Raw genomic sequence first — 27,723 nt, forward strand, 5'->3', positions numbered from 1 at the left:
TATTCAAATAAACTTCAACACTGTGACAGATTGCTTCATGTTCATATTTACTTTAGAATAGTTAAAACACAGGATGCCTGGGTGGCTCAGTGGTTGAACGAATGCCTTTGGCTCAGGTTGTGATCCCAGGCTCCTTGCAGGGAATCTTCTCCCTCTGCCTATGTCTCTGCCTCTCTCTGTGTCTCTCAGGAATAAATAAAATCTAAAACATTTAAAAAAAGGATAGTTAAAACAATAAATATTCCATTTGAGAATCACAACAAGCCTGCAGTATTATAGTTGCCTATACTTTGTTTTTCTGATTTTTAGGCTTAAAAGTTTTTAGTCGTCTTTTGTGGAGGGGGCAGGGAGGTTGGTGCATCATATCAGTCATTAGACTGGAAATGAAGATAATGTTTAAATGTGCTTTAAGATACTATTATTTTGATTCCTTTTATGGTTTGGTATGAAGTTAGAGTATAAAGTACTCACAAAGTGATTTTTAGTCATATGTGATTTTCCCATAGAAAATCATTCTGAGGGCATCTGGGTGGCTCAGTGGGTTAAGTGTATGCCTTCAGCTCAGGTCACAATCCCAAAGTCCTGGGATCAATCCCTGCATCTGGCTCCCTGCTCAGTGGGGAGTATGCTTCTCCCTCTAACCTCTACCCCTACCCCTCTTCTCGTGTGCTCTCTGTCTCTCTGTCTCTCTCTCTCTTTCTCTCTTTCTCTCTCAGATAAATAAAAACTTAAAAAACATTGTGATTTTTACAAAGTAAGGTAAAAGATAATATAATTTTTTATAGAAATTCACCTTTATAATTAGTTTCTTTGGCACAATTTGCCACAAAGTAAAACAATTTTTCTAGAAGTGCTAAAGCTCAATCTATGTGTTTTTAAAGCCTTTTCTGACTATAAGAAAGGAAGTATAGGGGTGCCTGGGTGGCTCAGACGGTTAAGCGTCTGCCTTCAGCTCAGGTAATAATCCCAAGGTTCTGGGTTCGAGCCCCACATCAGGCTCCTTGCTCAGCAGAGAGCCTGCTTCTGCCTTTGCATGCTGTTCCCCCTGCTTGTGCACACACACTGACAAATAAAATCTTTAAAAAAAAAAAAAAAAAGGAAGCAAGTATAAAAGTGTCCACTTTAGAGAACCGTCATTGTCTTAATTAACATAGGCTGTTTTTACATAGTGACTCATCTCTGAGTGTAAATAATGGTAGCTTTCTGAACTTCATATTCTTTTTTATATTGCCGTATTCTTAATACTTGTATGGTCTTATCCACCAGTGGTTTTTAAATTGTACTGTGTGAAGGCCTAGCCATGAGGAAAGAATTAGAAGGGGAATAGTTAGGACCCAAAGCTCCCTTACACTATGTCAGTGAGATCAGCTCCTTTTGTATGTCTTATATATTGGAGTTTGAACACATTTCGTTTTCTAAGATGGTTCTTTTGCTTAAAAGGGGGGAAGGGGACAGGGATATAAACCTCTGTTCTAAGAAATTAGAAGTTTTCCTTGAGTTTCAGATATGTAATCTCTATTGTGTGGTTTCTTTGTTAGATCCCGTGTTGGGCTATTTGATGAAGGGCCTGTGTGAAAAGCCTCTGGCTTCTGCTGCAGCCAAAGCCATTCATAACATTTGCTCTGTCTGCCGAGACCACATGGCTCAGCACTTTAATGGACTCCTGGAGATTGCCCGTTCCCTTGATTCCTTCATGTTGTCTCCAGAAGCTGCTGTGGGCTTGCTAAAAGGTATTTACTTCAGATGATAACCAATAACATCTCTAAGTCACTTCTGGGGATTATCTTCTACTAGTGACATCCCAGGTTTTCAGTTGCAGCATGCTTAGTGATGGACAAAGTCAGCCATTCCACTCAGGAGGGTGTTGATTATATATAGATGCATTCTTTAGAATATTTTAAGGCTATATAACTAATTCAAACTGCTTACAGTTTGTGTAGCACAGACCTAGAACCTAGATTTTGGGTTGGCAATGACACATTTGAACTAAACATAGTTCCTTTTTAAGTTGGGGGAAGAATAAAAAAGACCAAATAGCATTGCCATACCAAAGAGGTAGTTGGAAATGTAAAGATAGTGTGTGATCAGTCTTGTCAGTAGAAACTTGGTCTCTTACTGGTCTTTAACCATTATGCATCAGCTTTACATTCAGTGATTGCCTGTCTAGAGGCAAGGAGCCAGAGTGATGATGAAGTTCAGAGGAAGAGGAACTAGAGATATTAAAGCTAGGGAAGAAAAGACAGAAGAGACTTTAAGCATGGTGGCTATTTTTAAATATTTGAAAGATTGTCCTATAAAAGAGGGAACAGTTTATTTTATGAATAGGAGTTAGTTGTTGACATGTACTGGCTCTTAGAAAGAAAACACTTGAAGCTAAACTCTGAAAACAGATTGGGGTGCCCTGTGAAGTAGTGAAATCCTATAGCTGATAAATAGAGGGAATTGAGGGTATATCAAATAAAAGATTGGGTAATACAACCTGTGTGGCATTATTTAAGCCTCTGTGAGTAAAAAACAAGTTAGTCTTGGCTAAGTTGGATGACCTTGTCTGTGAACTAACTGTTCTTTCTTATATTTATGACCAAGTTCCTTTCCAGCTAGTATATTTGCATTTTCCAAGACAGATTTTCTTTTTATAGCATGGCTTTTTGTTGTTGTTGTTTCCCTTCATAGGCATAGATAATAAGGCATTGAAACAGAATCAAATATTCTTACTACTTACCTACTGAATTAAAAGGAAAAATCCTATTTAAGTTAAATTCCTCCCTCTGATTTTAAATAGGTCTAACTCATCCATGACTTATAGATTACCAGGAGAAATCATTTAGTTTTTTAATTCACATTTGAAGACTTATGGATTGATAACTGTTCTGTTGAATGAAATTTTGGGAGATTAGAAAAATCATAGTCCTGGAATTTTTTTTTTTTTTTTTTTTTTTTTTTACCTTGGAAAGGAACTAGGCTAATATGTAATTCTTTGGCTCTAAGGGGAGATGCTTCAGTATTTGATGAGGATTGTGACAAGAGGAAGGCTGAGTGAGAAGGGTTTGGGCCTTCTGTTCCCATTTTAAGCTAGGTACTTTTTTTTTTTTTTAACCTATTGGCATTCCAACTTAAGAGATGGAAGAGATGGGGGGGAGATTTTGCAACTATTTAAAAAATGAAAGAAAGGCAAACTTAACTTATTCTTCTGTTCAAAGCACTCATTTTACAGGCCCAAAGATCATACCTTACCTACCTCATAGATTCTGTTATGGTATAACTAGAATCAGACCTCTTAGGAAAAAAACTGTCTCTGTTTCTCAAACTTATCTCATGAAAAGAATTGCCTACAGTACTTATCAAAAATAAAGGCTTTCCTTGACCTGCTAGATCAGAACCCCTGGGAAGTTTGAGAACCATTCTACTATGCTATATAAAAATAGCTTTGATATTGGCTTTGTGAGGAATTTTTAAAAAGTATTTGAAGAATTGGAAGGGGAGTTGTATTTAAACATCTTTAAACCCATAGGCTGAGGAGAGAGAATTTAATATTAACTTCAGTTGTGAATGTTAAGTGAAAGTGATTTCCTTGTCTAAGCCAAATAAAGAGAAACTAACCTAAATAACAAAATACTATAACTGAAAAAACAGTGCTGATCTTTTGAAAAGAATGAAACCAGCCAGCCTCTTCTAATAGCCAACTGATAGAGATCAATGAATTCCCTCAGTTGAACTTTTGTTTTATTTGTATTTTTCTTTGTCTTGCAGGGACAGCACTTGTCCTAGCCAGATTACCTTTGGATAAGATTACTGAATGCCTTAGTGAACTATGTTCTGTTCAGGTTATGGCATTGAAAAAGGTGAGTCCCAATTAAATAAGAGGCTTAATATATATATGATGCTTACATGTTAGAAAGGAAAAGACGAAATTATGTATTTACAGGTGATCTTTTATTTATGTATAGACAAGCCAAGAGAATGAACTAAAAAGTTACTAAAAGTAGACAGGGGTGCCTGGCTCAGTTGGTTAAGTGTCTGCCTTTGACTCAGGTCATGATCCCAGCCTCCTGGGATCAAGTCTTCCATCAGGCTCCCTGCTCAGTGGGAAACCTGCTTCTCCGCCTCCTTCTGCCTGCCACTCCAAGCACACAGAGAGTGTGCCTGCCACTCCAAGCACACAGAGAGTGTGCTTGCACTCTGTCAAATAAAATCTTTTTAAAAAAATAAATAATAAAATAAAATTAATAAGTCTATCAAAGAAGCTGCATCCATGGTTTATTCTAAAATCAGTAGATTTTCACTATCAGTAATACCATTTTGAAGATATAATGGAAAAAACACCATTTAAGTTAGGAACAAAAAACCATAACCTACCATGTTTCCTTCAAGAATATTGAAAAGATGTCAGCTCTTCTCAAGTTACACTTGTAGTGCAATAATAGAAGAATTTGACATAATGATTCTAAAGTTTATCTCTAATGATATCCTGCTAGAACTATTTAAGAAGTTTTAGGAAACAATAAGAGGCAACTTACTTTATCTCTTAAAATATATTATGAAAAAAATATATATTATGAAGCCTTAGTCATTTTGAAGTGTTGTAACAGAAAGTGAAATAAAAATAAGGATTATATAATAATGTTGTGTATGATCTATATTATATAATGCATATAATGTCTTGGTATTATAAAAGTAAATGGGGGAAAAATAATACTGTTTTTCCACACCACAATGATCATGTAGTAATATGCAGTCTTGGCCATGATGCAGTAAGATAAAGGAAAGTAATTTGACAATATGAATTTAAAAGTAGTAACTATTGGGAATCTCTTATAAGGAAATAAGCAGAGATTGGGAGGGAGGTTGATGTATAGGGATGTATGTTGCAGTGTTTGCTGTAGGTATGTATGTGTAACAACAGAGTTTTAATATCTCTCTGTCTCTTCAGCTGTTGTCTCAGGAGCCCAGCAATGGCATATCCTCAGATCCCACTGTGTTCTTAGATCGCCTTGCAGTAATATTTAGGTAAGAAGGGAGACTGGTTGCCTGATTTGGGTTAACAGCTCAAATAAGACCATTATGTATTTTAAAAAGCATGTGTTTTTTCCGTAAACTTCCAGGTACTTCCTGTCTTCTGTCTTTCTGTCTTCCTGTACTTCTGTTAGGAGACTGAAAAGCCCATTACTGGAAATTTTGGTGCAAAGACAAATTCTAAGACTTTATTCTTGATAGACCTTTGTCAAAAGATACTTTAAAATGTAATTAATTTTTTAAATCTCTAGATTGGTGATTATCAGACTTTAACATGCATAACAGCCATGTTATCAAATGGGTATCAAATGGGAGGGCTTATCAAAATAGATTGCTGGGTTCCATCCCCAGAGTATGATTCAGTTGGATTTGGGGTAGGATCCAATAATTTACATTTCTAATAAGTTCCCATGTGATGCTGTCATTGCTGCTTGCTATTCCCAGGATCACACTTCAGAACTATTGCTGTGTATTGTAGGGGTGCAAAATATAATAAAGCCTTTTCATTGATCAGGTGAAATTAATCCTTCTTTGAAGTTCAAGGGAAGCCTAATGATTAAAAAAAAATTTGAGGGATCCCTGGGTGGCGCAGCGGTTTGGCGCCTGCCTTTGGCCCAGGGCGCGATCCCGGAGACCCGGGATCGAGTCCCACATCGGGCTCCCGGTGCATGGAGCCTGCTTCTCCCTCTGCCTGTGTCTCTGCCTCTCTCTCTCTCTCTCTCTCTCTGTGACTATCATAAATAAATAAATAATTAAAAAGAAAAGGAAAAAAAATGTTTAAAAAAAAAATTTGAGTGACAGTGTTCAGAGTGATCCTTCCTGAGTTACATAATTTATTATTTGTCAGACCCATAGATATAAGTGGAATATTAGAGTAGTTGTGTAAAAGCCTATGTGGAATAAGTTAAAACTGAGGTGTTTTAGCTTATTTGTTCAACAGGTGTTTTTTTTAATTTGGTGCAGTGTTTTTCTTTCTTTCTTTCTTTTTTTTAAGATTTTATTTATTTATTCATGAGAGACACAGAAAGAGAGAGGCAAAGACACAGGCAGAGGGAGAAGCAGGCTCCATGCAGAGAGTCTGATGTGGGACTTGATCCCGGGACTTCAGGATCAAGCCCTGGGCTGAAGGCAGGCACTAAACCGCTGAGCCACCCAGGGATCCCCGGTGCAGTGTTTTTCTTGTATAATTATGATAGCCCTGTTACCTGACATTCTGAAAGTCCAGCCAACAGTCCTTATTTCACAATAAATGGAATATCTGCAATAGATGGAAATCCCCCAATTTAAAGAAAATGAAATTTTTTAAAAAATTAAGATGCTGTTGAGTTTATTGAAATTCAAGAATTTCTTTCCTTTAAAGAGGTTGGTAATCATACAGGTTTTTTTTGTTTGTTTGTTTTTTGTTTTCCTGCTTTCTTTCAAATTAGTGGATTCTAGAACTAGAAAAGTATTTGGATTTGGCATATTGTAAGTGGGCCCATATTATATATCATTGGATTCTGACTACAGCCATGAAAAACATACTGGGTAGGCTAGAATTTTTAAAGCTTTTGCCTTTTAATGCTGAGACTGGAGCAGTACTTGGTTTCTTATAGTCGATTGAGACAGCCTGGTTTTTAATTAATATTTTTTATTAATTTGGAAAAGTCTGGTTTTTAAAGAGAAAAAAATGAAAAAGATAATTATAGTGCTCCACAACCCATGTAAGCCAGAGTTAGATTGAGTTGGCATGTTCTAGTGGAAGTGGCTTAAAGGTGACCCAAAAAACGGCGCAAGGGATGATTTAAACTATGTGCTTGTGTTTGTTTGACTGGAATAGAAGGAAAAGGTTTTGAGTCATAAATAACTTTATTATTTGGTATTCTTTATGTGATGACAGTGTTACTAAGTAAGCCAGCAGGATTCAGAGCTATGGCTCTTCAGTTAAGTTGCTCTTTTAATGTTTTGGGTTGTTGTCTTTCCCCAGACACACCAATCCCATTGTGGAAAATGGACAAACTCATCCTTGCCAAAAAGTCATACAGGAAGTAAGTGCTTAACATGCCTGTGAAACAAGGCTTCCTTCCTTTTTCCTTATAAGGCTGTGGGTAACTAAAATGAGAAGATACTGTCTTTTAGGCTCACAGGAAGATTCAGTTTGTTGATACAGTTTAAGTTTCAATGAATAGAAGAGAGAACCATTCAAATAAATATTTTTTACTATAGATTTGATAAGAAAACAGACTGTGGGGAAATGTACTCAAAGCCCAGAGAAGTAGAAAGAGATTATCTATGTGAATCCTAGAGTTGCTAGGAGTAGGAGGCCTGTGTAATACTAGCAAAATTTTTTTGACAAAGCCATTTATCCCTCATGGCTTTTGTTTCCCCATTGTAAATGTACTTTTGCTTTTTTCACTGACGGTAAAATGAGGATCAAAAGGCATGTTATGAGAAGTGCTTTTCAGGCTTCAGTGGGAAATCCCCAAGTATCCATTAGTGTTTGACAGTATCAGATAATCCCATTTCGTTAGCTCCAGCCCTTTTGTTCAAAGTATTCCAACTCACAACTGTCTATAAACATCTCTTCCTCTGTAACTCATACTAATTCTTTTCATCCTGAATTAGGAAGTCCAAAGTTTATCTTTTAGGAAAGTTAGACATGCTTCTCTTCCTGTTCTATAGAGTCACTATGCTTCTCTTAAGAAGTGGTTGTGTTTTAGTGTTGGATAATGTATTGACCCTCTACACACTCAAATGCATGTGTGCACTCATGCACACCAGATTGAGGCCACATGTTTTTCTATAAAGAAAGCTTTTTCCAAATTATTTGAAAACCAAATTAGATGTTACCAACTTGGAGCATTTTTTTCATCTCTTAATTGTTCATTGTTTTCTTTCTTGTGCTCTTTGACTTTTGACTCAGATATGGCCAGTTTTATCTGAGACTCTAAATAAACACCGGGCTGATAATCGGATTGTAGAGCGTTGTTGCAGGTGCCTCCGCTTTGCTGTTCGCTGTGTAGGCAAAGGATCTGCAGCCCTGCTGCAGCCACTAGTTACACAGGTAAGTTCTTCCTGAGAGGGAAAATGTACAGTGTATAGAATTTGAAGTAGGAGTCTTCACTTTTTTTTTTTTTTTTAAGATTTATTTATTTGGGGATCCCTGGGTGGCGCAGCGGTTTGGCGCCTGCCTTTGGCCCAGGGCGCGATCCTGGAGACCCGGGATCGAATCCCACATCGGGCTCCCGGTGCATGGAGCCTGCTTCTCCCTCTGCCTGTGTCTCTGCCTCTCTCTCTCTCTCTCTCTGACTATCATAAATAAATAAAAATTTAAAAAAAAAAAAAAGATTTATTTATTTGGGGGATGAGGAGAGAGAGAGAGAGAGAGGAGCATGAGCAGGGAGGAGGGGCAGAGAGAGAGGGAGAAGGAGAGAGCCTGACATAGGGCTTGATCCCAGGACCCTGAGATCATGACTTGAGCCGAAGGCAGATGCTTAACTGTCTGAGCCCCAAAGTGCCCCTGAAATAGAACAAAAATTTTGCTGATGAAATGGAATACTTGTGTTTATTAAATACAAACTCCAAAATATTTGAAGGAGATAAGTAGTACCTATGGTATGTTGTCTCTGAGGGAAACAGCCTATAATCTATTCTGTATAGTGAGAGTCTAAATAGTAACACATTCTGGCATGAAATTAGGAAGAGAATGACTTTAATGCTCAGCTCTCATGTACTAGCACTAAGCATTTTATACTAATTTTTCTTTTTAAAATGTGTTATGTCAAATTTTGCCATTTCTTGGCCCAAAGGAATTTTTTTCTAACTTGACCAGATTTGGTCACATAAGTCACATAAGTCTGTTATTTGTCAAGAAATGTTTGACTCTTTTATAATCACCAAGATTGATACGTAATTATGATGGTGTGACTCACTGTATGAGGTTCTGTAAGATCACATTCACATCAAGAACTACTCCATATGAGATGCCTGTAATTAGTGACTTAAATCACTAAGTAATTGATGTTAACCTTATAGCAGAGCCAGGACCAGATTGAAGAAAGGCACAGAATTGAAAGGCAAGGCAAAGTGTCAGCCTTGGTGTTTACAGGACTTGGAGTAAGTGCCTTCTTAAGTTTTGCCTCCATGCATTGAGGGAAAATGCACAGCTCCAGGTTGGGCCACCTCCTCAGCCTGAAGTGACCCTTCTCTACCTAGACAGTGTATCCATGATGCAGATTTTAAGGAGTTAAATATTCTGGGGAGCTGACCCTGACAGTGAGTGCCTCCTTAAATTCTGCACCCTGGTGCCTCATTCCTTTTTTTTTTCTTTTTAAAATTGTGTTTCTTAAGTAAGCTCTACACCCAGTGTGGGGCTCGGACTCACAACCCTGAGATCAAGAGTTGGATGCTCCACTGACTGAGCCAGCCAGGCACCCTTGGGTACCTCAATCATAAGGAAGCACTCACCTTCAAGTAGGATCATGCTAGTGAAGTATCAGTTGGCATATGCACAGCCCTGCCTTCTTTATATTGTAGATTAGCTTAAAGTTTACATTTACTATACCCTGAGGACACTGTATATTTGTACTGCATGTATTTCCATCTTCGGTATGTATCCCCCTCAGTGTAATACATTCTGGATCAAATGTAACTTGATTTAATGCCTCTTTGCTGTTAGAGGATACCCTCATGACTTTATTTTTTATTGTTGTTTTGTTTTGTTTTGTTTTGTTTTTATTCCTGCTGATTATGTGACCAACCCAATAGAGTAGCACCTTGTATAGGAAGTGTGTTCTAAAATCAGTACACGTGAAAAAATGAAAAGTATTTTTTTAAATCCAAATTTCAGAAGTCAGTAAACCAGAACTATAATTGGCCTGTCACCTAGTTTTGTAAATATAGTTTTCTTAGAGATTGCCATGCTTATTCATTTACGTATTCTGTATTGGCCATTTTTGTGCTACGGTGGCAAAGTTGAGTAGACAGGGCAGCCCTGGTGGCTCAGCGGTTTAAGCGCTGCCTTCAGTCCAGGGCGTGATCCTGGAGACCCGGGATCAAGTCCCACACCAGGCTCCCTGCATGGAGCCTGCTTCTCCCTCTGCCTGTGTCTCTGCCTTTCTCTCTCTCTCTCTCTCTGTCTCTCATGAATAAATAAATAAAATCTTTAAAAAAAAAAAAGTTGAGTAGACAGATGATATGGCCAACAAAGTCTAAAATTTTTACTATCTGGCCCTTTAAGAAAAAGTTTACCATGGGATCCCTGGGTGGCTCAACGGTTTAGTGCCGCCTTTGACCCAGGATGTGATACTGAAGACCCATACTGGAGACCCGGGATCAAATCCCACATCAGGCTCCCTGTATGGAGCCTGCTTCTCCCTCTGCCTATGTCTCTGCCTCTCTCTCTCTCTCTCTCTCTCTCTCTCTCTCTTCTCTCTCTTCTCTCTCTTCTCTCTCTCTCTCTGTGTCTCTCATGAATAAATAAATAAAATCTTTAAAAAAATATAAATTATTTATTATTTATTTATTTATAAATAAATAAAATCTTTAAAAAAAAAAAAAAAAGAAAGAAAGAAAAAAATTTACCAGCTCATGACTTCAATCATTCAAGTAGGGCATATAGTTTTGAGTATACAACACCAAACAGATTCATAGCTCCCATCATAGCCCATTCTATGGTATATGTTAATGGTAAGAGTCAGTCACTTGTCTTTCAGCCCCCTCCACATTCATTGAGATAAATTTATATAATAAAACCAATACACTGAGTTATACGTCCAGCTCTTGATTTCAGCTCAGGTCTTGATCTCAGGATTCGAAGTTCAAGCCCTATGTTTGGCTCCACACTGGGCATGAAGCCTACTTAAAAAATCAATACATGTGTTGTAATGGCATTTTATTTTATTTTATTTTAGATATTATTTATTTATTCATGAGAGACAGAGGCAGAGACATAGAGGGAGAAGCAGGCTCCCTGCAGGGAGCCTAATGCTGGGACTTGATCCAGGACCCCGGGAGGATGATACTCAACTGCTGAGCCACCTAGGTGCCCCTGTAATGGCATTTTAAATAGATGAATGTATAGATACCTTTTAATTTTTGGAGGAGAGTAGGGGAAAAATCCTAAACAAATCATTTAACTCAGGTATATATATTAACATTTTTATTCTCTTGAGATCCAGGTATCTTGATCAGAAACACTGTTTTTTACTTAAAAGTTTAAGTAGAAGGGTTTAGGAGCCACTCAAAATTTAAACAGTGCTTTCACAGTCTCTTTCAGGATGAGGATAGTTGGCATTTTTAGCCCTGCTATAGCTATATATGCTTTTTTTTTTTTAAGAGTTAATCTTTAATGCAAATAAGAACGACCTTTAAGTTGTTAGGATATATGCTAGGATTTTGCAAATATCCTGGATTCTAGCATCCTAATGGCTTCCAGCTTGAAGTATTATCAGCTCTCTTAAAATATTGTTTTGGGAAGATAAATGTCAAAGGCATAAAAGGACTCCAAAAAGAGTACTGGAAAATTATTGAAGAATTGAGCCCTCTCTTTCAAAAAATGTAGCCAGCAAGCTTTACAGTGTTGTCTCAAAGAGAAGAAACCAGTCTGTCTCTGAATTTCTTCATCTAAACAGTTTCCTAAGTTAATACTTTTTGGGGAGTAAAGAATTGAACTAACTGGTTTTTCCCTTGGCAGATGGTGAATGTATACCACGTACATCAGCATTCCTGTTTCCTGTACCTTGGCAGTATCCTCGTGGATGAATATGGCATGGAAGAGGGCTGTCGGCAGGGACTCCTAGACATGCTTCAGGTCTGTTTTTCTTGGGGAGTTTCTTGGAGGGACTAAAGGCTTAGCAGTTTGTTCTTCACCATGTTTTGAATTCTCTTGCTTCTCTGTGTTTATCCTCCAGGCATATTGATTACCTAATAACAGGGAGGTAGAAACTTTCTAGTTACTCTCTGGACAGTCATGCCTGGGAGAATGAGAGAGAGATTGGCCATATGAATGTAAGGATCAGGGGCACCTGATAATCTAGTACATAAGCAGTCTTACTTTCAGAAAGTTCTAAATTTTTTTAGCTGGGGGAAGGTGCGCCTGTAGGCAGAGGAAGACAGAATCTTAAGCAGTCTCCATGCCCACTATTGAGCTCAACACAGGGTTTGCTCTTATGACCCTGAGGTTATAACCTGAGCCAAAATCAAAAGTCAAATGCTCAACTGACTAAGCCACTCCAGTGCCCCCAGAAACTTCTAAAACTTTGAGATGACATCTATCTAGTTTCATCAACTAAAATTTATACCCTCAACCCTATCTGAAATATGCACTTCATATGTGAAAACTACATCAACTGAGAAAGATTTCTCTCTTCCTTTTCTTGATCTAATTCTCCTCAGAGTGTTTTTCTTTTCCCATCTGTACTTCCCCCACTTTGTTCCTTTTGTGTATGTTGTGATATTTAGCAAGTCTGAATGCTGTTAGATTTATGTACTAGCACTTATTTAAAATCTCTATTCTGTTTTAGGCACTGTGCATCCCCACCTTTCAGCTGCTGGAACAGCAGAATGGGCTCCAGAATCACCCTGACACTGTGGATGATCTGTTCAGGCTGGCCACCAGGTCAGTCCTTCTGAAGAGCAACCCTTACTTTATTGCTTATCCCCATCACTGCTTAGTCTTGTCATGTAACACTTGATTGCTTCTCTATAAATGAGGTTAGAGGAGTATAGGTAGGTTAATGATTCCTAGCCCAAAGTTAAATATGAACTGGAATATCCCTGTAAGTGAGGAAGAGGAGTTGGATGGGAGTGGGGGAAAGCAGCTGGGTTTCTATAACAAAGGAGGGAACATGCACAAGACAATAAAACCAGCTTGACAAAAAACATTTGACTAGAAAATCTCTAGAATCCCCTCTAGTTTTAACTTTCTGTGCTGCTATGATGACATGCTTCACTTCAGCTTTTTCCTTTAGGAGGCTTGGCATCTTTTAGATAAAATCATATTTCAGAGTAAAAAGTTCTTAAGATTTTAAGGTGCCTTAGAAATTAACTTGTTCTGCACTTTCTGGTTCTACCCTCAGCTTTCCACCCCAATTACTGCTTAAATTCCTTCTACCAGTAACACTGACTATATTATTGCCAAACCTTTGAATTCTTTCTTTAGTCCCTAGGTAAGGAATTTGAACCAAATCAGTAGTGAGCATAAAAGCATTTAAAAATTATTAAAAATAGATTATTATATGTAATTATACATTTAATATGTATCACTTAAAAATGCAAAATAGTATTGACTGTTTCAGGATTGACTATTGAACACTTTTTTTGTTAGTTTTTGGACAAGTTAGAAACACCTTTGTTTTTGTTGTTGTCATCATTGATATGAGAGAACTGTTGGGTAGGCTCTCTAGTCTCTGCTTTCCCACTGTGTGTTCCTTGAAAAACTGATCCCCAGAGATGCTCTTTGCACAAATAAGCATGGTAAAGTAAATTTGGAAAATATTGTGTCTTTTTTGCAGAGATTCTCCACGTACATTAAAGGGTCTGAGAAATCTCATGTCATATTGAGTGGAAAGTTTAGAGAGTTCCCATACACCCCCTGCACCACTACCACCCCACGCCTCCCTCAAAGTCCATAGTTTACATTAGGGTTTAGTCTTGGTTGTGTACCTTCTGTGGGTTTGGACAAATGTATAATGACATGTATCTACCATTATCATATGGAATAGTTTTAATATCCTGAAAATCACTGTGTTCCACCTGTTGAGTCCTCCCTTACCCTTTGATGGCTAGCAACCACTGATCTATTTACTGTCTGTATTCATAGTTTTGCCTTTTACTCTGGTTGCTTGTAGAGCCTAATCCTGTCATTTATACCTACCCTATCTTTCTACACCAGGTTTATTCAGCGTAGCCCTGTTACCTTGCTGAGAAGCCAAGTGGTCATCCCTATCTTACAGTGGGCCATTGCTTCTACTACCCTGGACCACCGGGATGCCAATTGCAGTGTCATGAGGTTCCTACGAGACCTTATCCATACAGGGGTAGCCAATGATGTAAGTATAAACGTTGTACTTTATTTTGCAGCTCACCGCCTTTTTTATATCTCTTCTTCATTTCTTAGGGGAAAACCAGATTCTCCTTATTTGATATGTATTGGTAGGTACATACCATTCACTAGCCAAAACATTATTAGATTTAAGATAGACTCTACTAAGTGCTGTAAGCTACATAAAACAGTCTAAAAATATTTCTACCTCCATGTTATTTAGGTTTGGCTGAAGAGATAAATAAATATATAGATTTAAATAACAAAAGAAAAGCAGTATTTGATTGCCAGATGACTGATAAAAGTCATGATTACCGTGAGATCAGAGGAGGGAAAGCTCTTTGGTCAGAAGTGGGTTGGGATTAGTTTCTGGAAGAAGCAGGACCTCAGTGCAACCATCAGATATAGATAGAATTTGGATGGATTAGAGAGGGGGAGGGTAGTCTTAATTGGGGCATTAATATAGCCAGAGAAAGTCAGGATAGTACTAAGTATGTTAGACAATCAAAAGACCTGTTTGGCTGGAGTATATAATGGCTCACAAAATTTTCAAAGGTAGATTTGGCTAAATGTGGAATAGAATTGAAGGTAACAGAACAGTAAAGAAATAAGCAATTACAAAAAAATAAAAAGAAAAAGAAAAGCAATTACATGAATGGGCTAATTATTTAACAAGTTTGGTAGTAAAAGAAAAAGAAGAAAACTATGTGAAAAGCAATTTATAAAAAAAAATTTTTTAAAGATATTAGAAGTATATGTATATTCAAGACTATAGAAAGGAAGAAAATAAGGGTTTTTTTGATAGAAAAGATTAGGTATCTGAGAGAAGTCTTTGATTTTTCAGTTGGTTTTATTTTATTTTTTTAAGATTTTATTTATTTATTCATGAGAGAGACAGAGAGACAGAGGCAGAGGCACAGGCAGAGGGAGAAGCAGGCTACACGCAGAGAGCCCGATGTGGAACTCGATCCCGGGTCTCCAGGATCAGGCCCTGGGCTGAAGGCGGCGCTAAACCTCTGAGCCACCGGGGCTGCCCATCAGTTGGTTTTTAAAAAGGAAATAGACACTATTTTTCACAGAAAAAGAATTAAAATTGCTACCTATAACCATTAATCATTGTTTCTCTTCTGCTTTCTGTTCATGAAAAATCTAAGGGTTAAAGTTAGTCTCAGCTGATTTCATGCCCATTTCCTTGATACTAAACTCTTAATATTTTCTTCCTAATGACAGAACATTTTAGTGGCATCTGTGAATCTAGCTGTTATATATACATTTCCTTCTCTAGGAAAGAGGAATTACTATTAGAGTGGAGATTTGAAATTAGAGCTTATTTTTACTCTGTTTCCTTATAGCATGAAGAAGATTTTGAATTACGGAAAGAACTGATTGGACAAGTGATGAACCAGCTTGGACAGCAGCTTGTAAGCCAGCTGCTCCACACATGCTGCTTTTGTCTGCCCCCCTATACCCTACCAGATGTGGCTGAAGTACTCTGGGAGATCATGCAGGTTGACAGACCGGTAAGATCATTTTCATGAAGAACCCATTCTCACAGTCCTAAACTTTAGTTCCTGGAGGCCGATTATAACTTTGAAAATAGCTCTATTATGGGGATCCCTGGGTGGCGCAGCAGTTTGGCGCCTGCCTTTGGCCCAGGGCGCGATCCTGGAGACCCGGGATCGAATCCCACATCAGGCTCCCGGTGCATGGAGCCTGCTTCTCTCTCTGCCTATGTCTCTGCCTCTCTCTCTCTCTCTGTGTGACTATCATAAATAAATAAAAATTTAAAAAAAAAAAAAAAAAGGAAACAGCTCTATTATATATCCATGGAACCTATTCTAGGCATATTGCTAAGTTTAATTAATAGATGATGGGGCCTACAGAAGGCCAGTGATTCATTATTAGGTTTCTGAAACATGTTGGTTTCACTGTCAACAGGGTTTATATTACCTGAAGTGAATACTAAGCATTAAATTCAGTTCTGTGGCTGGCCAGTGAGAAATTTGTTCACTTGTGTGAAGAGATGCCCATATATCAGTTATATAATGATACAGATGGATATATTCAAGAAGTAAATTTACTTCAAGCTCCTTAGATAGCACTGTATGGTTTTCCATGCTAATAAATCTAGCCAGGGCATTTGGGGATATAGAAGCAGAAAATTAGCTCACAACATACTCTTGGATTTTTTTTCTCCTTTGGGTTAATTTGCATCTTGTTTCAGTTATTTTATTTTTTTTATTTTATTTTTTATTTTATTTTTAATTAATTTATTTGAGAGAGAGAGGGAGAGCACAAGCAGTGGGGGGAGAGGCAGAGGGAGAAGAAGAAGCAAGAAACAGGGAGCCTAGTGCAGGAGGAAGGAGAAACTTAGCAGGGAACCCAATGCAGGGCTCGATTCCAGGACCCTGGGATCATGACTCAAGCTGAAGGCAGATGTTTAACCCACTAAGCCACCCAGGCACCCCTGATGTTTCAGTTCTTGATCCAGGTCATTTATCACCTGAGCAAGGAAGTTTTTGTTAGGTTATCCAGTAATTTCATTACTGGGCCACATGATCATAAATCAGGTTATATGTACTGCATGAAAGTTTTGAGCATAGTGGTAAAGTATATATAGCCTGTACATGATTTTTAAATAGGATTTATAATTTTTAATATTAATATAAAAGCAGTTCAGAAAAGTACACAGTTGCTTCAGTTAAAGTGAACTGTCTTCCAGAACTACAGAAAAATCCAGATGCACAAGTTTATTGTAACTTTTAAGTCCACATGCACCTTAATGTTGTTTCCTGCTTTGTATCACTGATAATAGTTGTTAGCTTCAACTTCAGCAGTTTCACAAAACAGATGTTACTGAGCCAAAGGTTCTGCCTTGGATTTGTGTATTTATCTCCAAAATTTAGTGATCAGTGTATGTTGTCCAAGTGAGTATATGCTTTACTTGATTTAAGACTTAATTATTTGTTTGAGAGAGAGCAGAAATGGGAGCAGCAGCAGCAGAAGGGAGAATCTCGAGCAAACTCCATGCGGAGCGTGGAGCCCAACACAGAGCTCGATCTCATGACCATGAGATCATGACCTGAGCTGAACCAAGAGTTGGACACTTAACCAGCTGCGCCACCCAGGCACCCCCAATTCTTGATATATCAAACTCTTGAGACTTCTATGTGACTCTAGTTTCATCAGATAGCTCTGCACTTCTTCCATGTAAGCTCAAATGCTTCAGGAATGAATAGTGTCTATAGTTCCTATTGCTAGTAGTTCATTATGTTCTATTTCAATCTAATATGGCTATATTTTTGTGTTTTCCTAAAGAAAGTACTCTGTGAACCCCTCAGGACCAAGTTTAATTCCAAAAGTCCTTGACATGAGAAGTGAAATTTCCATACTGTTACTTTTTTTTTTTTTTTTTTTTTTACAAATATACTTGGTTCCCAGGTAACAGAAAACTTACTATGTAAATTTGACTTTATTTTTTTAAAGTTTTCATCTTTAATGAAATGACCTTGGAAATGTACATTTCCACGACACCAATAGTACAGTTTATGGAGTCACAGTAAGGTACACAGAATTACATCTGTAATTAATATGAATGCCAACATTTCAAGCAGTAATTTCTGTTACATAGCAAACAAAATCAAGAAAGCAACCATCAAACAAAAGAGACCCAGAGCTTCAGACAAGGCAAATCCCAGGATAGCATATGAAAACTGCTGCTGCTTCAGCAAAGGGTTTCTGGCATAACCAGTGATAAAGCTGCCAAAGACTGTTCCAATACCAGCACCAGAACCAGCCACTCCCACTGTTGCAGCACCTGCACCAATAAATTTGGCAGCAGTATCAATGTCTCTCCTGATTGCACTGGTTGGAAACTCCCTTTGGATTAGCTGAGGCACACCATTCTGGGCCCGATTAAATACTGTAGAGTGCTCTCCAGTCCTAGCCTCTGGTCGATATAACAATGATGCAGAAATTGGTCTGTATGCAACTCTGGATCCAGCTCGGATCAGAACAGGGATGCAAGCGAGCTTGGCGCAGGCAAACATCATACACTCTTTGGAACGGCGTGGCTGGAGGACCTGGGTGACGGCCGACGCGAGCTCCTCTCCTGCTTCCCTTCTTCCCCAGAGGCAGCAGACAGGGCAGCATAGGTCAAAAGAGTGGCACTAAACCTAACTTTATAAAAACATTCTTGGGGCCCGTGGGTGACTTAGGCAGCTCCCTTAAACTCAGGTAATGATCTCAGGGTCCTAGGCTCGAGTCCCATGTGGGACTCCGTACTCAGGAGTCTTTTTCTCCCTCTCCCTCTGGTCCTCCCCTCTGCTTGTATTCTCCGTCCCCCGTCCCCCCCCCCCAAATAAATGGATTTTTAAAAATATTTTTAAAAAAATAAAAACGAAAACATTCTGGATTTGTAAATCTATGGTTAAGTGCTAACAGAAGAAGAAAATTAGAACCACACATTTAGGCAGGAACAGAAATGAAATAGCCATGGGCTCATAAGAGTTTACTATATAGATAACCACAGAATGGTGGTCAAGCAATTTAAAAAGATTGTTTTCTATAAACATCAACTTACAGCTAAGTTTTTGTAAAGGAACTCTTACATAAATTTGGGTTGTCCATACCCTGTAAACTGATTGAAATTCTCTAAGGATGTAAGTCCAAAGAAAATTTGCATTGAGCACTTTCTTAATCGTACCATTTTCAAAATTCAGCACACAGATTCTTCAATAGAAGATGGTGTATCATCTTCATCACGTGACTTGAATATACTATTAAACCCTTACCTCTCTTCCTCTCTTTCTTTGTTGGATACCCATCTGTAGCCATTTACTCAGTGTTTTCAACCAGATTTCTCAGATTCCTTTACTGGTAGATGATTAGACCCATTGTGTGCTAGCTGATTAGTTTTGCTTTTTAGTTTCATTTCTGATTGTTCCATTTGGGGCTATCTTGTAAATTCACAGGCTGTTTTTGGATTCCAAAACTTTATCAATTAATGGTTCTTCCAGAATTTCTTGCCCCTGCTTGTTTTTATCTTAGTAGTATTGTCTTCTTTGGGAGTAACACTTGGAGAATTATGCAGTACTTCTTAAACATTGTAATGGAATATTTACTTTTGCTCCAGTCTGTTACCATAAATTAACATAATGGAATATATAATGTAAAAAAATATAGTTATAAAAGGTTATTTTACTGCTGAAAACTATGACCAAAATATACACCCTACTTAAGAAAGGTGTTAAAAAAGAAAAAAGGTGTAGAAGGGACTCCTGGGTGGTCTAGCAGTTTAGCGCCTGCCTTTGGCCCAGGGCGTGATCCTGGAGTCTGGGGATCGGGTCCTACATTGGGCTCCCTGCATGGAGCCTGCTTCTCCCTCTGCCTATCTCTGCCTCTCTCTCTGTGTGTCTGTCATGAATAAATAAATAAAATAAATAAAATCTTAAAGAAAAAGGTGTAGAAAATTAGAGCTAACTCAGAAAAGAACAATTCAACTGAAAATAACCCAGAGGAAGTCTCTAGAATTTGATTTTTTAGTTTGAAGAGGAAGGAAGTAAGAAGGGTAGGGGTAGACAGTTTTTCTGCATATGAAAGGTATAAAGAGAGAGACTGTAAAAAAAAAAAAAAAGAGAGAGACTGTGCTCAGATATAAAAAATATTCTTTTACAACATTTTTTTAAAAGTTGTATTTCTTTGAGAGTGAGAGAGTCTGTGAGTTGGGGTAGGGACAGAGGGAGAAAGAGAATCCCAAGCTGATGACCTGTTTAGCGTTGGAACCCGACATGGGGCTCGACCCCATAATCCATCAGATCATGACCTGAACCAAAACAGAGAGTTGGGATGCTCAACCCACTGAGCCACCAGGCACCCCAATAATATTCTTTTAAATAGCAAACAGAGGGATCCCTGGGTGGCGCAGCGGTTTGGCGCCTGCCTTTGGCCCAGGGCACGATCCTGGAGACCCGGGATCGAATCCCACATCGGGCTCCCGGTGCATGGAGCCTGCTTCTCCCTCTGCCTGTGTCTCTGCCTCTCTCTCTCTCTCTCTCTCTCTCTCTGTGACTATCATAAATTAATTAATTAATTAATTAATTTTAAAAAACCTCTAAAAACTTTAAAATAGATAGATAGATAGCAACCAGAGTGAGCAATAAAATTTTCTGGCCCAGAGAAAAGGCAGGTACCACAAAGGAGTTGACTGAATAGTTGACCTTAAAATCCTTTAGACTCTGGATTCGTATTATATGTATATTCTTTGACATGTTTACTTACTATACTTTTTGTCCTTGCTCTTTGTGGTACTGAACTTTTGCTGTAAGTTGCCTTTGATCATTGTACTCGAGTTTTCTGGCAGCTGTTTAATTTTTGAAATATTACAGAAGTTTAATGATAGGAACAGAACAATAGTCTCATCCAGAAGAGACTTCATTTCTAAGGTAGAGAAGTGCTTTTGAAATGATGGCCTGCTGCACCTTTGAAGTGAAATCTAGATTTGCCTTTGTAGACCATTCCAAACCCCAGAGGGTTAGAAGACCTAAACATAGTAGTGCTTTTGTTAATTTGCTGCTAAGGAAAACCTGCGGGTTGTGTTATTTACTTGTAGAGTCCAGTTGAGTAAGCCCTGCCTCTTCTTAAAACTCTAACCATCTTCTCTGCACAGACTTTTTGTCGATGGTTAGAGAACTCCTTGAAAGGTTTGCCAAAGGAGACAACTGTGGGAGCGGTCACAGTGACACACAAACAACTTACAGATTTCCACAAACAAGTCACTAGGTGAGTGATGTGGGGTTTTTTTTTTGTTGTTGTGTTTTAATGTGAACAGAAATGGTGTGCAGAAAAAATATATCTTTGTTTCTTATACCAGATACACCCAGGAGTATGTTTCTCGTGTGCCTTAAAATTCACAATTCAGTGTCTGTTTAGCGTTGAATTGCCCACATTGACATTAGAAACCAATTTGAGGGGAAATATCACCATGCTGTATAGGTGTGCATCATTTTTACTGTACAAACTTATTAACAGGTATAAGATCTTTATGGGTAAGTGGAAGCATTATTTCTTCCAAGAGAAAAATACATTCAGCAGACCACTACCCTTCACAAGATCTATCTTTATCTTTCTGGAGTCCTCTGTTCTTGTCTGTATTCAGGGATCAGAACTATAGATGTGAATTAGGCAAACCATTAGTTGTAAAACATAGATGATGTAAACTGAAGTGAATTGGAAAATACTCATTATGCCTAAGATACTGAAATTCTAATTGCATGCAGGCCAAATGAAATATCTGAGATGCTTTAAGCCCATGAGTCAATTGCTTGAAGCTTAGTTAAAATGTTAAGAAGTATACATGAGTATTTTTTTTTACTGTGAACATAGTAAACATTATAAGTGTAGCTGCATAGTCTTAATTACTACTTCATAGCTGTAAAGGAGTTGTTTAATTTCTGGACGGTGCCTCTGTTAGTATACATTTAGATTATTTTTCAGTATTACAGGTAATATTAAAACTCTAGCCTTTTCCTTCTTTTTGACTATTTTCCTTAAAATGCAGTCATTGGATCAAGATTATGAGATTTTATGGCTCTTGATAGCAATTGTATTTTGTAACTGTGTGCTACCTTGCCCCAATACATCTTTTTATATGTCTAGTATTTCTAGAATTCTGCCTAGATTTTAGGTATTAGCTTACAGTCATACAGTAGTGGAATTATTTATAGGTCTGAGAATTGAGTGTTGCAGAAGGGTTGGTAATAGCGAAAAACACTATAAATATTCTAATTGCTCATTAGTAGAAATTGGTTAACTGATTAACAGAATGTAAATAAATAGGCACTAACAAAAAGGAGCAAGAATGTCATGATACAGAAGTATATGTAAGGTATATTATAGAGGGGAAAAATAACAGTATCATATAACCAACCCAGCTTCTACTGACGGTTTTCTTAAATTTCTAATTGTGATGAAATACAGATAGAATTTATCATTTTAACCATTCTTAAATATACTGTTCAGGAGTGTTAAGTACATTGTGCAATCACTGTCCGGAATTTTTTTCGTCTTATAAAACCGAAACTATACTCCTAAAACATCAACTCTCCCTCCTCCTAGCCTCCCGTCCCCAGCAACCATAAACTCTACTTTGTTTATGATTCAGCTACTCTAGGTACCTCATATAAGTGAAATCATACAGTATTTGTACTTTTGTGACTCAGTGTAATGTTCTCAAGGTTCATCCATGTTGGTAGTATGTGACAGAATTTCCTTCCTTTTTACGGCTGAATGACATTCCATTTTCTGTATATACCACATTTATTTATTCATCTGTTGATGGACATTTGGATTGCCTCTACCTCTTGGCTGTTCTAAGTAATGCTGCTATGAATATGGGTGTATAAATATCTCTTTAAGACTCTTGCTTTCAGGACACCTGGAACCTCAGTCAGTTAAGTGTCCAACTCTTGATTTCAGCTCAGGTCATGGTCTCAAGCACCACATTGAGTTCTGTGATGGGCATGGAGCCTGCCTTAAGATTCTCTCTTCCTCTCTGCCCCTCCCCCCTTAAAAAAAAAAAAGACCCTACTTTCAATTCCTTTGGATTGAAGAGAATTCCCAGCACTGTCCTTTTACCCATGGAATGGTCTTGGCACCCTTATTGAAAATTATTTGACCATATATTGAGGGATTTATTTGGGGGCCCTCTGTTCTATTCCATTGATCTCTGTGTCTGTCTTATGTCAGTACCATACTGCTTTGGTTGTTATAGCTTTGTAATAATTTTGAAATTGGGAAATATAAGACACCCCTAACTTTGTTCTTTGTCCAGGGTTGTTTGGGGTCTTTGGGGATTCCCTATGAATTTTAGGATAGATTTTTCTATTTTCACAAAAAATATCATTAGGATTTTTTTTTAAGATTGTATTTATTCATGACAGACAGAGAGAGAGAGAGAGAGAGAGCGCGCACGCAAGGCAGAGACACAGGCAGAGAGAGAAGCAGGCTCCATGCAGGGAGCCCAACGTGGGACTCGATCCGGGGTCTCCAGGATCATACCTCGGGCTGAAGGCGGCACCAAACCACTGGGCTGCCCTCATTAGGATTTTTGATAGGGATTGCATTGAACCTATAGATTGCTTTGAGTAGTATTGACATCCTAACAAAATTAAGTTTTCCAGTCTATGAACAAGGAGATGTCTTTGTATTTATTGGAGTCTTTAATTTCTTTCAGCAGTGTCTTATAGTTTAAGTATTACATTCTTTTTGATCCAGTTGTAAAGGAACCAACTTGCACTTTTAAAAACTGCTATATATATCCATAGTAAATTTCTGGAAAGATAGCTAGGACCAAGAAGGGAGAAAAGACTTTTTACTTCATAACTTTCTATATTGTTTTCATTTTTTCATGAGCATGTGGTATACTTTTGTAATTAAAACCAGACCTAGTTTTTTAAAGGGGGGAGAGGGGTGCCTGAGTGGCTCAGTCAGTTAAGTGTCTGACTTTGGCTCAGGTCATGATCTTGGGGTCCTGGAATTGAGCCCCACATCGGGCTCTGTGCTTAGCAAGTAATCTGTTTGTTCCTCCCCACCACAACTTATGAAGTGGTGGTACAAGAGCTAATCTTTTCTGAGACTAATTTCTTGATCTTGCTTTCCAAAATGCAAGTGTTTGGGTTCTCCCAGGGTTTCTCATCTCCCAGGGTTTCACCAATAATTTTGTTAATTTGTTAAAATTCAAAGCCTGTGCGTTCTATTTTGTAGCTTACTAGAAGTGGCTTAACATCATGTCCCAGGAGTAACTGACTTTTGGCCATAGGCCAAATGACATGCATGACCAAAAAATGGCTTGTGACTACCTTCATGACATATTTTGCCAGAAGGGAATTTCCCCTCTTCTAGGTAGGTGTATATTGACTGGGAAGACTTTACAAAATTATTTTATTTATTTTTACTATGAATCTTCCCAGTGGAAGTACTATTCCACCCATAAGCAGTCTCAGGGGAAAGAGTATAGCTTCTTTCTGCTTCTATTTTGCTCTATCCCATCTAGTGGTATAGAAGGGAAGATCATATTGGTTCTAATTTCCTTAAAGCAAATGGGAACCTGGAGAGAACCATCAAACCACTAGGCTTAGAGTCAAGGATGTTGGCATGAATCTTGCCACTTACTGAACCTCAGCCTATTCATCTGTAAAATAGGATAATACCTATCTTATTCATAAAGGGTTATTATGAGATACCATGTGGAAATCTAAAGATTTGGCATGTTGTAGGTGATCAGTGAATGTTAACTTTCTCCTTGGAACAGAATCTGCAGGAATGTTGTTAAGCATTTGCAAAGCTAGCTTGAGCATGTCTCCTGACAGCTCTAAGGCAGCCACCCACACATTCTAGAATAGGTCTCCACCAAACTTGTATTCCCTTATCTGGGCTAATCTATGATAGGTAGAACAATAGAATAAATCTGAAAAGTCATGGACATTACCTTGTTTAAGGAAAATTGAGGCACACAGGAAAGGACCCCAAATAATGCAATGCTACAAAAAAAAATATCTTTGATTTTTGCCTTGTGATATGGGGAAATAAGGTGCACTACCAACCTGGCCTACTTGATCTCTCATTGCGGAACAAGTTTTGCTGCTCCTCCTAGAGTAGGCTGTGACACAGTCGTGGGAAATGAGTAGAAGAGGTAATGTTGAGGTGCTAGAGAAGGTTTGTGATTGCTCACCTCATAGTAATTCTCTTTCTCTAGTATGTGTGTTGCTCTTGAACCTTCTGTTCCATGCATGACTCAGTCTCCCTTTTGGTTTTAAGGTCTTATAACTCCTGCCTCAACATGTTGCTTTGTTTGCCATCCTAACAGGGAGGGCAAACTGGTTCAGTTTCATTTCAGCAAGTCCAAGCCTGTTTTTCAAATGGTACTGGTAATTAACTAATTCTCTAACATTTTTGGTTGGTCAACTTGAAGAAAGCTGAGGTTTTTCATTCTGAAATATTCTTGCTCTCCAGATACCATTAATTATGACTGGAAGAAATCCTGCCATCATTTCCCATTTCTCTGTGTTGATGTTTATTCTCTGACTCTTAACACTTGGCATGAGGATCACAAGGTCAGAAGATGTTGAATTAAGGAAACATTGATTCTAGAGTTAGAAGCCAGTATGGGGTATCTTCTTGCTCAGATCATCAGTTAGAGTTTGGTTACTTTCTGTCATCCACCAGAACATCAGGTGAAAAGGGCTGTGTTTCTCAGCACACTGCTAGGATTACGGGGCTTGAGGAACGAGCACCATAAAAGTATTCAGAAGTATGGTGAAAGGATCAGAATTGTGGGACTAGAAGCCAGAAGATAGAGCTTAGAAAAATAGTGCCTATTTTAAACGAATGAATGAAATGAGATGAAATGGAAAATAAATGCCAGAAGAACTGAGGCAGAAAACAAAATAGTAGTAGCTTTTAAGTTTGGTTGTTATTTTTAAATCCATTTCTCTGGGTCTAATCACCAAGGACACATTAACTATTTGGCTGAGGTTCTCCCCACCAGGGCAGTTGCTGACAGGACTGGGAGCGGAGCTGAGCTGACTCAAGATGCTGCCCGACCCCTCCTTCACCCTGGCTCACACAGTTCTCTGTACTTGCATTCTGGCTTTGGCACTTTTTCTCCTGTGTCACAAGAGAGGTGAAGGATGGAATTATCATTTCTCTTCTGGATTAAACCAAGGGTAGAAAGAGGGTAGAATTAAAACATGTGAGGCATTAGAACAGCAAAAGAATCTTAAGTCTCTACTGTTGCCCCACATTTAACTGTTTCGTACTGTCATAGTTCCTTATGATAACATGCCACACAGTGACTTCTCGTGGGTTGCATATCTTCTTCCTTTGTGACCGTGGGAGCATGAGCGATTATGTGCTTGCCAACCCAACTGCCTCCTTAATAGTATTGATTTGGAAATAGAGTGAGGGAAGGTAATGGTTGTATTGAAGCATGTTAAATTTACAAATGGCAGAATTTTTATAAAACCAAAAGACTATCATTTTCATTAAATTTTTTGGGTGGAGAGACTGGAAGAAAGTTTCTAGAATCTTTGGTTGAATCAAATCCTGGAGTCTGAATCAAGGTTCTTAATGTTTCCAACCTTGTAAAAGGTAGGGAAATCCAGATGTAGGCACAAGGGAGATAGTTCTCCTTTCACCTTCTTTTCTGTGGAACCACTTATCAGTTCTTTCCCCTGCCGTTTAACCATTATGAGAAGGAGAAAGCACTTTCTTCTAACATTGAATCCTAGGCAGTAGGCTGTGGTCCTGAGTTTTTTTTTAGAACCAAAGAGAGGGCCACAGAAGAATGAGCATATTTGGAAGTTCTTCCTCTTCCCCCTGTTTTTAGCTTAGCTCCATGCCCATTTACTGAAGCCTATTATGAAGATTGACACAAAAGAACAAAGTGGGCATCAACTGGATTCTCAGGGACAGTTTTGGACAAAGGCTTTTTGAAGAAATAGGGTCAGGTGAATATTGGGCTTTTCAAATCCCATCTCAGTGCTTATCTGAGGACCCAGTCCTGTTTCCCTCCCTACTTTCTACATGCCTTAACCCTTTCCTCTCTCCTCTCCTTTCTCCTCCCACAGGAGGAAACCCTGAGCAGCCTGTCCAACTAGAAAATTGCTGACTGCTAGAGACTTAGTTGCTGGAATGGGCTTTGTAAACAAAATCTGCCTTTGGAAGAGAATGAGGAAACCAGGATACCTAAGTTAGCTCAGCTCATAGAGTTAAAATTATTAGCCTTAGGTGAATATGCTTGCTTTTTTATTCGGGGGTTCTGGCTTTCTTGTATTTATGTCAGGGACTTCAACCAAGTGTTGAATGACTTAGTCCTCCAAACATTATAAGGTAGGTAACGTGGTAAATGAAGCAACTTAGTAACTCGTCCAAGAGTGGTGGAACCAAGATTCAAACCTAGGCAGTTTTTGTCTAAAGCCAGTCTTTAGGGACGATACAGCTTATAATTATTTCACATGCAGTAGTTAATGTTTGCCCTTGAGTTACAGAAAGATCAGAAGCAGAGTCCAGAGACAATGGAGAGAGCTTCAAACAACTAGGATAGTTCCCAGTGGACCTCGGTGTTGTAGTTGTTTTGAGCATATTTTATCTTTCTCATCAGGGACCAACCTACTTTTTCTTTTCTAGTGCTGAGGAATGTAAACAAGTTTGCTGGGCCTTGCGGGACTTCACCAGGTTGTTTCGATAGCTTACACTCCTGCACTGTGCCTGTCACCCAGGTGAGTGGTTATAGTTCCTGGCTTTTTCCCTGGCTGTCAGCAGTGCCTGGGGATGGCATAGGTTTTAGTGCCTATCATGGAACCTGTACTATAGCTAGTTAGGAAAGGACTTAACAGTTTAACACTGCTGAACGGTTAAGAAATGCAGGACCCAGGACTCCTGGATGGCTCAGCAGTTGAGCATCTGCCTTTGGCTCAGGGCATGATCCCAGAGCCTAGGATTGAGTCCCGCATTGGGCTTTCTGCATGGAGCCTGCTTCTCTTTCTGCCTATGTCTCTGCCTCTCTGTCTCTGTGTCTCATGAATAAATAAATAAAATTAAAAAAAAAAAAAAGAGAGAGAGAGAGAGAAGAAAAGCAGGACCCTGATTTGCTTAGGTCAAGGCAGCCATGATCTTGTCAGGTGCTTTTG

At 38.5% G+C, this 27,723-nt stretch overlaps 2 protein-coding genes across 3 annotated transcripts in view; one reads left to right on the top strand and one right to left on the bottom strand.

Moving 5' to 3' along the window:
* The window catches only part of TNPO3 (transportin 3), an 83,425-nt gene that overhangs the window by 53,999 nt on the left and 1,703 nt on the right, over positions 1-27,723 (top strand). For both annotated transcript variants that reach the window (XM_038556558.1, XM_038556559.1), the window contains 11 exons: positions 1,539-1,730; positions 3,751-3,842; positions 4,931-5,007; positions 6,980-7,040; positions 7,916-8,056; positions 11,687-11,803; positions 12,516-12,610; positions 13,886-14,042; positions 15,388-15,555; positions 20,703-20,815; positions 27,221-27,312. In XM_038556558.1, the coding sequence (XP_038412486.1) occupies positions 1,539-1,730; positions 3,751-3,842; positions 4,931-5,007; positions 6,980-7,040; positions 7,916-8,056; positions 11,687-11,803; positions 12,516-12,610; positions 13,886-14,042; positions 15,388-15,555; positions 20,703-20,815; positions 27,221-27,281 (1,274 nt within the window). In that variant the 3' untranslated portion in view covers positions 27,282-27,312. The remainder of the gene's footprint in view (positions 1-1,538; positions 1,731-3,750; positions 3,843-4,930; positions 5,008-6,979; positions 7,041-7,915; positions 8,057-11,686; positions 11,804-12,515; positions 12,611-13,885; positions 14,043-15,387; positions 15,556-20,702; positions 20,816-27,220; positions 27,313-27,723) is intronic.
* On the bottom strand, positions 17,620-18,099 carry LOC100685007 (ATP synthase F(0) complex subunit C3, mitochondrial-like). The gene has a single exon (XM_038556566.1). The coding sequence runs from the start codon at positions 18,085-18,087 to the stop codon at positions 17,659-17,661; it is 429 nt and encodes a 142-aa protein (XP_038412494.1). The 5' UTR covers positions 18,088-18,099; the 3' UTR covers positions 17,620-17,658.

This window comes from Canis lupus, chromosome 14, assembly GCF_011100685.1.
Source record: "Canis lupus familiaris isolate Mischka breed German Shepherd chromosome 14, alternate assembly UU_Cfam_GSD_1.0, whole genome shotgun sequence".
NCBI classification, from domain to species: Eukaryota; Metazoa; Chordata; class Mammalia; order Carnivora; family Canidae; genus Canis; species Canis lupus.